This window comes from Lampris incognitus, chromosome 5, assembly GCF_029633865.1.
Source record: "Lampris incognitus isolate fLamInc1 chromosome 5, fLamInc1.hap2, whole genome shotgun sequence".
Taxonomy (NCBI): Eukaryota; Metazoa; Chordata; class Actinopteri; order Lampriformes; family Lampridae; genus Lampris; species Lampris incognitus.
Genome location: NC_079215.1, coordinates 52851489 through 52861253, shown reverse-complemented (window position 1 = coordinate 52861253; position 9765 = coordinate 52851489). Strand labels below are relative to the sequence as shown.

The window sequence follows — 9765 nt, the reverse complement described above, 5'->3', positions numbered from 1 at the left end:
AGTAAAAGCTGAAAACAGTGATTTGGGAATGATCTTTGACCTGCATTACATTGAAATCAACACGACAGCAGATTAGCTGATGTTTTACCTCGTAAATTTATTGCTTTTTTTTAAAAATACATATTTCAATTTTGATTATTGCAACACATTTCAAAAAGGTCGGGACACAGTAAAGCATTTATCACTTTGTAGCGTTGCACTTAAAAGACGTTTGTAGGGGCTGAAGACACCAGGTGATGAAATGCTTCAGGTGTAATTTTGTCCCATTCTTCCTGCAAACAAGTCTTAAGGTGTGCAAACGGCATGAGGCCTTCGTTGGCTCACTTTTGCGTTTCAAAATGCATCACACGTTCTCTACTGGGGGACAGGCCATGACTGCAGGCAGGCCAGTCCAACACCGCACCCTCTTCTTCCTCAGCCATGCCTTTCTAATGTGGTTTTGCATAGTCTTGTTGAAATATGCATGGGGCGTCCCTTGGTAAAGTTGTCGTCTTGAAGGCAGCATATGTTGCTCTAAAACCTCCATGTACTTTTCAGCATGAATGGTGCCATCACAGAAGTGTAAGTTACCTTTGCCAAGGGCGCTGACACAACTGGCACTAAAGTTCCCCCCGTCCCAACTTCTTTTGGAGCGTGTTGCAGGCCTGAATGGCGGGAACGGATGGATATTTGCAAATGAAATGAAGGTGACCAGACAAAACATGAAGTATATTGTGCTCATACTGTCTGCTAGGAAGTACACCGTCCCAACGTTTTCCCGAGTTGGGTTTGTAATGCTTTTCTTTCTGCCTTGGTCGTAGGCAAGGGCAGAAGGGTAAGTCTGGCCATATTTCTGTTTCCCCTCATGTAGTGGTCAGATGATGCCGCCCATGTTATTTTCCACGTGCCCCCGGTCCGGTAATGCTGAATTAGTTTCTCTTTCAGTAATGTTCATCATTTCACAGACGTTTTAATTCGTTTCGCTTCCTCTTGCTTTATAACAGTCGTTGAAGTGCCGGCGTCTTCGCCCAGATATGTTTGAGCATGTTGGTTTTGCGTCACACCATAATCCTCAGCAACTTTCTGGCACTTGGGTTTCCTTTTGGCCTCAGGCCAAGCCACTGCTGCTAAATGATCCGACATCCTCATCAGCAATAAACAACTTGGACAATTATCATGTGCTTTCTGCAATAACCTCCTCTCTGATTGATGACATGTTTTGATATTGAGAAATTACACAGGCTTTTGCTGTAATTATGTTGACTTGCAATATTTTGATCTGACTACCCGATACTGTTAAAGAGGGGAGTTGACCCAACTGGTATAAAGCAGGTTAGAGCTCAATGCCAAATACCTGTGCCAAAAGCTATCTTTGGCGTTGATTGTAATGGACACACACACACACACACACACACGCATGCACGCACACACAGGTTATTTTCTGGCATTTTAAAACGAAATACCTATCCATATCAATACCAATGAATACATATATAAATGTGGATTCCTTCAATGATGGAAATATTGCACATTCAGGGAGCATTGTGTGTTGGTATTTGAAGGTGTAGGACGTCAGTTTGTCCGCTTTGGCCCCCATGAATTTACAGTTCAGCGTCAGATTTATCTCAAACAACAGCAACAACGTCGCTGTAAAGGATTTCAGACGCGGCCTGGCCTGGCGTTAATCGCTGCCGTCTTCTAATTCCTTTTTCCTCATATGGGTAACGTTGGTTAAAATAAGCAGCACGCCGGGCACACATCCCCAGAATGTGTTGTTTACTATTTGTTTTATTGCCCGTTATCTCAGAATCGGCAAGTTGTACACGAGGCGGCACTCCGCTGCAAGGTGTGAGCAATGATGGCATAAACTTTATTGCGCCGTCATAAAAACATTCCTCAGAGTCCGAGCATATCCCTCATGCATCACTGCCTTTGGCAACTCCGCTTCACTGGAACTGTACTTTTCCATCTTTCCATGAGTCCCCTTACTGTGTTCCTTTTGGTGACAATATGCTGAACTTTGTGAACCCCAATGAATATCACTCTTTAGGCATCTTACACAGCCCCCATGGGTTCAGTGTGTAAATTCCCTACGAAGACAGTCCTGGCTTGCGCAACATCCCTAATGACTCACTCAGATAAGGTCTTTAAAAGGAGAGGCGCTCTTCCTCAACAGCAGACCTTGAAGACAGCAAGAGAGCGCAGTCAAACTGAGAAAGGCGAAAGGTGAAGTGCAAAGAAAGAGAGCCACGTGAAAGATCAATATAACAGCGTGCAAAACTTCATCTCGGATTTGCTCCTAACCAACGTGGTACTTTAGTCTTCATCAGAGGGCTATCAGAAAGACCGAGTTGCCGTTCAGTGTTGCTTGCTCCAGATCCTCTCCAAGAAATAAAGATCATGAGCGGAAAAGTGATTTCCATCGTGGTGCTCCTGGCCTTCCTTGCCATCACTGAAGGTTCGTCTCATCTTTATACTTTATAGTGCATCATTTATAGTCTATGCAGCAGTAATGGGTTAGCTAGTGTATGCATGCTTATCATGCTTATTCATATCTAGTTGATTGATCAGCTACCCTGTGAAACAGTCTCCATTCCTTCTTTCTCTTTGTTATGGGGTCAATATAAAAATACACCATTGTACTGACCAATTCTCCTAACAGGAGGGATAGTCCGGAGAAGCCTTGGAATGACGCCGCACTGCCGATGCATCCAGAAAGAGAGCCAACCCATCGGCCGTTACATCCAGAAGGTGGAGCTGATACCTGTAAACTCCCACTGTGATGAAACTGAGATCATGTGAGTCTTGTGTTTTAAAAGCTATCACACCTTCACATGTGCGACCACTGACTCCGTCTTTTGCAAAAATTATGTTATTGCAGTTATTTGGTGATTCCATTGCCGGTTCATAGTCCAGCCCTTACCGGATTCTTCCGGATATGAGATTTTGATCTAAATTCTAACTTCATCTCTGCTTCTCCTGTTGTAGTGCTACTCTGAAGAATACAGGCCAAGAGATTTGTCTGGATCCTAGAGCTCCCTGGGTCAACAAAGTCATTCAGAAGATCCTTAAGCAGTAAGTACAGATCGGTCACATTTATGCAACCAGATTATGACAGTATTGAAGTAGGCTGGAATGGCCTGCATAAATATCTAAGCTACAGAAATTAGTCAGATTCAATCTTCTTTACCTGTGCATGGAAATAGTCGAGCAGTTAGGTTCCCCACCTCTGGGGTCAGATCTATGCCCACCCGCAACGGGCAGGCTAGAAGTTATAGAGAGGTGTCATTCTAACAGGAAGGTCTATAGCTGAAATCCCTGCAACATCCAGTGGTCTTTATAACGTGTCCTTAAGCAAGAGTCTGCGCTCCCACGTGCATATTAAGATATTGTAAATTCCTCTGGATATGAGATTAAACGAAGGAAACAAAGTGCCAATATTTATGACCTGGGAAGTCTGCCCGTCAACAGATGACCCAAAGGTCTGGATCCCCCTCTGATGCTTTAACTAACTTTCCCATTCTCTTTCTCTGTTCTGTTTTCTGCAGGAAAAGACGCTGATACATGCATAGAGGCAAATGGATTATTTTGAGATCTTTTTGGTCTGAAGAATGACCAAAAAATGAAAATGGCAGCTGAGATAGATTACTATCATTCAATCTGTGTTTACGTCAAATATTTTGACATTATTATTTTACGCTAGTCCCTATAAATTATGTGTGTATTTAAAGCTTTTTTCCCCCTCCCATTTCTTCATCGCTGACTGTGAATCCTCTTCCTACTTTTCCTGCCACTCTGTATAACGGCTATTGTTTCAAGCTTGGAAAAAAACAAGTTTTGATTAAGTATTATTATTATTATTTACATATTTATTGATGAATTTATTTGCTTTGAGTTACTCTGTTAAATTTCAGATTATAGTTTGGCAATTTTCTTGTTGAGAAAATGCTGATGAATAAAAACGAGAGACTGAAATGAATGTAAATTGCCCTGTGTTGATTTTCTTTCTCCCCTCCTTGGTCTGACACATATTTCCCCGAGACCTAGTATGCGGGAGAAAATATTAATGAAAAGGCATGGTAAACATATGGCATTAATCAAAGGAAATTCGCTGGAAAAGCAATTGACAGCTGTATCGACGTGGTCTGTTAGAAATACACACTTGATGACTTGGTCTGACTCGCCTGAAGACACGCACTTACGTTACAGTGTTAGAATTTCGTTCAGCAGATGCTTTAATCCAAAGCGACATACATCTAACAGTTGATACGACACAAGCAAGAGAGATGAAGAGGTAGAAATACTGAAAGAGAGGGTCCTTATGCATGCTCAATAATCTAGGTAAGAAAATCAAAGAAGGTTGTATTTTGATTTGTTTTTGAGTTTTTTTTTTGCATTTGTTTTTCATTAAATCTTCCTGTTTAAACCATAAAGGCGGAACTTAATTGCTCAATTCAATTCAGAGTGATAACACCAAAAAAAAAAAAATAAAGAAAAGAAAAAGTAGTGATTGTGTCCTGTGTGATACCTATTTCCAGAAGTTACACAATTTTGGTGTGTAACCCGTGGAAATGGGCCGATACGTTTCACCACTAGTGGTGAAACGTATCTGTCAATAAACGTTGTGTCCAGATGAACTGATTCAACCTCCTTTGCTACGTAGCATACGTTGTATCCAGATGTATCCAGATGTAGCGATTCAACCTCCTTTGATACGTAGCATACGTTGTATCCAGATGTATCCAGATGTAGCGATTCAACCTCCTTTGATACGTAGCATACTGTAGCGAATTCGGGGGGGGGGGCAGTCTGGGAGACCGTCGCCACAGCCGGGACGCGAACCCTTGTCTCCCACTCCGCAAGCGACAACGTTAACCAGTAGAAGGGCCACTAAAGGGACGAAGTCGACTGGTTAACGTTGTCGCTTGCGGAGTGGGAGACACAGGTTCGCGTCCCGGCTGTGGCGACGGTCTCCCAGACTGCCCCCCCAAATTCGCTGCATTGGTGTCAGAAGTGGGATGGTGAGACCGTGAGGTCATCGGTAGCGCGTGCGCCCAGAGGCGTGAGGGAGCTGATACGCTGAAGCGCGGCGGTAGTGTAACGTGCATGGATAAGTAGACACGTTGGCCCTGGGCTAACGGGTCGGAGCCTTTAGTCGACTGGTTAACGTTGTCGCTTGCGGAGTAGAAGACACAGGTTCGCGTCCCGGCTGTGCCGACGGTCTCCCAGACTGCCCCCCCCCCGAATTAGCTACAATACGATGTATCCAGACAAACAGATTCAACCGTCTTTGATACTGAAAGAGGGAAATACTAAAGAAGGTGCGTGTGCGCACACAGCAAGATTTGTACACCGGCATCGCCTTTCCCTACCATGCTTCTGTTAAAGTGAGATAAAAAAAGATGGCCACTCCTTCCCATGCTTATAGCTAGCATGGTGTGGGTGTTCATTTTGATGCATCACCCAGTCCCCCAAAACTTAAAAGCAACATGTGAAGCTTTAGCCCAGTGTGTTCTCAGCCACGATAAATTGAGCACTGAAAGCCTACTTAAAGTTTCATGCATGAATATATTGACGTCACTGCTGGCTAGGATTTCTCCTTTGCCAAGATATCTATTGACTTGACAAGGGCGGCAGATTAAGATATGATTATCACAAAGGTGTGTCTTGTATCAGAATGTTAAACAAGGCCAAGCTAAAGTGTTAATTTGTCACACTGTACAATGCCACAGATGTCTTGATGAAGCTTATCATGTTGATCGCAAAGACTGTAGAGAGCTATTGCCAAGGAGCCGAATGTTCATTACCCTACAATAAACCACCTGTAATGTGAATTCATGGATACAGTGTGTACAACAACAGGCAGCTGTTTTGCAACCACACTAGTACGGGAATGCCAAATCTAGTCTCTTCACATGTGGGGTCGTTTGAGTTCGTAAACCAGAACAGACTAAACTTTTGGTTTAGACAAGACGGCTGCAGTATTTGCGGGCATGTCTTAGCGCTTGCTTGGCAAGCTCACCAGAAAAGTCAGCCAGTGAGTAAAGTTGCAGATGTTTTCGATCTGCGCACAATCATTAAGCAACTTTGCATCGCCGTTAAAGAGCAGCGCATCATCCTTCCACAGAACACAGTCAATAACCTGAACATCGGGTCATGTTGTGCAGCGCTACGTCAGTTGTATTATGGTCACATTACATCCTGCAACTTTTCTTTAAAATCATTTACCACCTTCTTTTCATCTGCGACCAACAGGTGTCCATGTCTGTATTCCCAACCACGTGAAGGCCCCCAGTGAATCAATTCTGATCAGCTTGCTACATTAAGTGCAACCATCCCAGTTAAATCTTTGAAAATATTTCTGTTTATTGCAGTAATTTCAAATTACTTCATGTTGCATACGTTTGTTGAGTGTGCATTGATGCGATGGGGCTGAAATAAGTTTGTTTCTTTTTTTTAGGGATTATTTTTCAGCATTTTCCGCTTTATTTGACAGTGACTGCAGAGGCAGAAAAGGCGGGGAGTGGGGGGGGGGGGGTGACACGCAGCAAAGGGCCCGGGCCGCTGAGGCAGGGACCCAGCATTACGTGGTACTTCCTCTACCAGCTGAGTCACCGGGGCCCCTCTAAGATGTTTTTTTTTTCAAAACTAACTTGCCATTATAGTACTAGCAAACGGTGACTTGGAAATCTTAAGTGGGTTTTAAATCCCAAGTGTTGTTGCTTTAGTGTTGACCCGCTGTATCTTGCTAATACCGTGTTCCAGTGGCAGCACAGGATGTGAGGTGACAATCTTTGTGCCACATTCTGGAGTGAAGGTCATGCTGAAGACAATCTCAGACAACTGACTTCTTTATTGAATCAGTTCTGGGCCTGTATTAAATTAACCTGTTAGTGGTTGCTGCTGAAGACATCAGGCCACGCTGATATGAATCTCATGGGCAATCTGCCAGGCAGGCGGCAAGGTTGACTTTGTGCATGCTGGCATCTCACCGCAGTCATTAAGTAGGCACCTTTCCTCACCGATTTCCAAAGACCTCAAGAAGGCTCAACGGTGCGTTCCAGTTTCCTGGAACTCTGCCCGCCTACACCGACACGCAGCAGGTTCACAGCTACCTGCAGAGAACATACCTGTCCACGGTACCCCCCCTACCCGCATTTAAACTGTGACGAGATTTGGTCTTTGCAGCAATAGACTAAAGGGATGGCTGAGCGATGGCTCGCGGCCCACTCAGCAAATCAGCAAGCGGACTGTATCCCATCTGGTTGTATCAGGAAGCAAACCTCACGAGCACTAGTCCGAGCTCAAGGAAGGTTGTCCCGAATCAGTTGAATCTGGATACAGCGTTTATTGACAGTCAGTAAACGTTGTACCCAGATGAACCGATTCAACCTTCTCCGATTCTCTTACCCGGATTATCGAGCATGCACCAAGACCACTAGTCCGCGCTGCTTATTGCTCATTACAACACTCAACGGGACACGTATTTACCCTAGGTAGCACGTGTTCGCTCACAGGTTTTGTATGCCTTGCTTAACTAATCAAGCAAATGACAACCAATCACCTCTCCCACGTATGAAATGCATGGCGACGGATCAAGATCTAATTTAAAATACCGTCGTTGCTTACCGACGTTTCAGGTCCTCAACAATCCCGTAGCGACGAATTTGAATTAATAGCAGGTCAAGGGTCAGAGACCTCAGTCCTCATCAGCTGGCCTCCATCTTTTGTCATAGATTATGACCCCAGTTTATGGCTACCTACTATGAATTGTTTGATTACCTTTCTGGATAAAGATAGGTACGACGCTGAGCACTTCCCCCCCTCTCTTATTCGCCGCTTTCCCTCACGCTATCATATTTGATTCTACTCCATTGTTAGTTTAATATAGCATTATAACGCCGAGCGTGGTAGCCTATAGGAGTGGGGCAGGCGGAGGGGCGGGGCCAGGCGCGGTAGTGCGGCGTGTGACGCGCGGCCGGAGACGGGCGCACCGTGGGATGGGCGCACCATAGATGTGGAAATGCGCACAAAAATGCTGCGCTGCCGAGCTGTGACGAGCCACCGCACGTAAAGAGACGGCGGAGAGCCTCCGGAGGGGGGGGAAGAGAGAGAGAAAAAACAAACAACGAAACAAAAACAATAACAAACAAACAAAACATAACGGAAATCCGGTTGTCCGAGACATCAAGCGATAACACAGAGACGAGTCTTTGCCGCAGAATCTCGCCAGAGCTTTTCTTTTTTCTTCTTCTTCTTCTTCTTCTTCTTCTTCTTCTTTTTTTCTTCTTTTTCTTCTTCTTTTGCCCGACGCAATTTTAGCCGTGCATGAACCCCTCCGACTCGGCTCGCGGGTTCAGGTTCAGGACTAACCGGGCGGCGTTGACGACTGCGTGGATATCGTGAGCGTACCTTTTAAACGTGACTCCCAACCCGCGTCCATCGGGATGGCGTTAACCATCTGCACAAGATTTACCGACGAATACCAGCTGTTCGAGGAGCTGGGAAAGTAAGCACGCATATATATATATATATATATGTATATATATACACACACATATATATATATACTTCTTTTTTTTAATCGTTGGATCTCATCCCTGCATGAAATGTCAGCCTGTTATGTAATAGCTTGCTTTGGCTCAGCACGCGAATATCAACGCTGGCGCTGGTTTCGCTTCTGTAGCCCACGTAGTCCGTCCCATAGTCCACGGGGCAGGTGGGATAGATAATGCTGTCGTACTGTGATAAGGCCTTTGCAATAATACCACGTTGTGTCTTTACCGAGGCCCTGGCTTACGCGTTAGGGGCACGGAAGAGGTGGACCTGAACGCCTTGTCGTTCGCTTTCCGCGGCCGCAGATGCAGATGTGCGCGTTGCGTAGCGGGATGGACGTGTTCAGAACGGGGCGCTTTTGCGAGGCTAAAATGAACAGTGTGCGTGTGCGTGAGAAACGGTCCGGTTCTGTCCCCCTACGACGCGGCAGGTAATGCGACAGCGGACCTTGTAGTCGGCGATGACACATTCCGCTGCTCGCCGTCGAGCCGCGGTCGATTATCGGGCACCGGCAGGGGATTCCTAGCCCCTGAGAGGGGGGTGTGTGTGCGGGGGGGGGGGTTTGCGCGACCCGCAGTCTGCCTAGCGCCCCATGGTCAGCGCGCGTGTGCGCGCACGCACGCCTGCAGCCTCGTTTGACTTTCACTTAGACGCGGACACGGAGCCGCGAGCTTGTCTCCCAGACTCGTGCCATTAAAAACCGGAAGGATACGGCTGCTCTCGTGCGGCTCCCATCATTAATCCATGCGGTGTGGCAGGGGAGGATAGTGTTATAGACTTCTAATTAAACAGGGGCGAAGCGACAGATTGTCAATAGTGCTGGGATAGGCTCCAGCATCCTCGCGACCCTGGGAGCAGGATAAGCGGTTTGGATAACGGATGGATGGATGTGTATACATCCGGGGACAGTTTGAGCAATACTGTGTTATTCGATACATATGTTGGCAGTTTCTACCACCCAGTGCCACTTCCAGTGATGAGTTAGGCGTGTTCGCCATTTGAATGACAAAATTGTCTCTATTATTGTGGGATGAAATAGTTGTGTCAAACGGTGAGTGATTTTCTTTGAGGGACTTTATTATGACTTGGCCAAGGGAAGAGAACAAAGTATGCACAGGAGGGGAATATCTGTAGTCCTCCCAGAGGGGGAAAACAAGCTGAACAGTATTTATATTTCGGGCAAAAACAGGTCTGCAGTGCAGAGGAAATGAAAGAAGGGCAGGGTATAGT

The 9765-nt window shown here is 45.7% G+C and overlaps 2 protein-coding genes across 2 annotated transcripts in view; both read left to right on the top strand.

Moving 5' to 3' along the window:
• Window positions 1-2170: 2170 nt before the first annotated feature.
• cxcl8a (chemokine (C-X-C motif) ligand 8a) lies at window positions 2171-4599 on the top strand. Its single transcript, XM_056279794.1, has 4 exons — window positions 2171-2437; window positions 2642-2777; window positions 2968-3054; window positions 3528-4599. The coding sequence occupies exons 1-4, from the start codon at window positions 2380-2382 to the stop codon at window positions 3538-3540; spliced, it is 294 nt and encodes a 97-aa protein (XP_056135769.1). The 5' UTR covers window positions 2171-2379; the 3' UTR covers window positions 3541-4599.
• A 3505-nt stretch (window positions 4600-8104) lies between these two features.
• camk2d2 (calcium/calmodulin-dependent protein kinase (CaM kinase) II delta 2) overlaps window positions 8105-9765 on the top strand; it is a 56405-nt gene continuing 54744 nt past the window's right edge. The window contains exon 1 of the mRNA XM_056280554.1: window positions 8105-8488. Coding sequence (XP_056136529.1) covers window positions 8427-8488 — 62 coding nt within the window. The 5' untranslated portion in view covers window positions 8105-8426. The remainder of the gene's footprint in view (window positions 8489-9765) is intronic.

Coding starts and splice junctions, on each gene's coding strand:
- cxcl8a (XM_056279794.1), top strand. CDS start 2,380: ATGAGCGGAAAAGTGATTTCCATCGTGGTGCTCCTGGCCTTCCTTGCC. Junction 2,438..2,641: donor CTTCCTTGCCATCACTGAAG/GTTCGTCTCATC, acceptor TTCTCCTAACAG/GAGGGATAGTCCGGAGAAGC. Junction 2,778..2,967: donor TGTGATGAAACTGAGATCAT/GTGAGTCTTGTG, acceptor CTCCTGTTGTAG/TGCTACTCTGAAGAATACAG.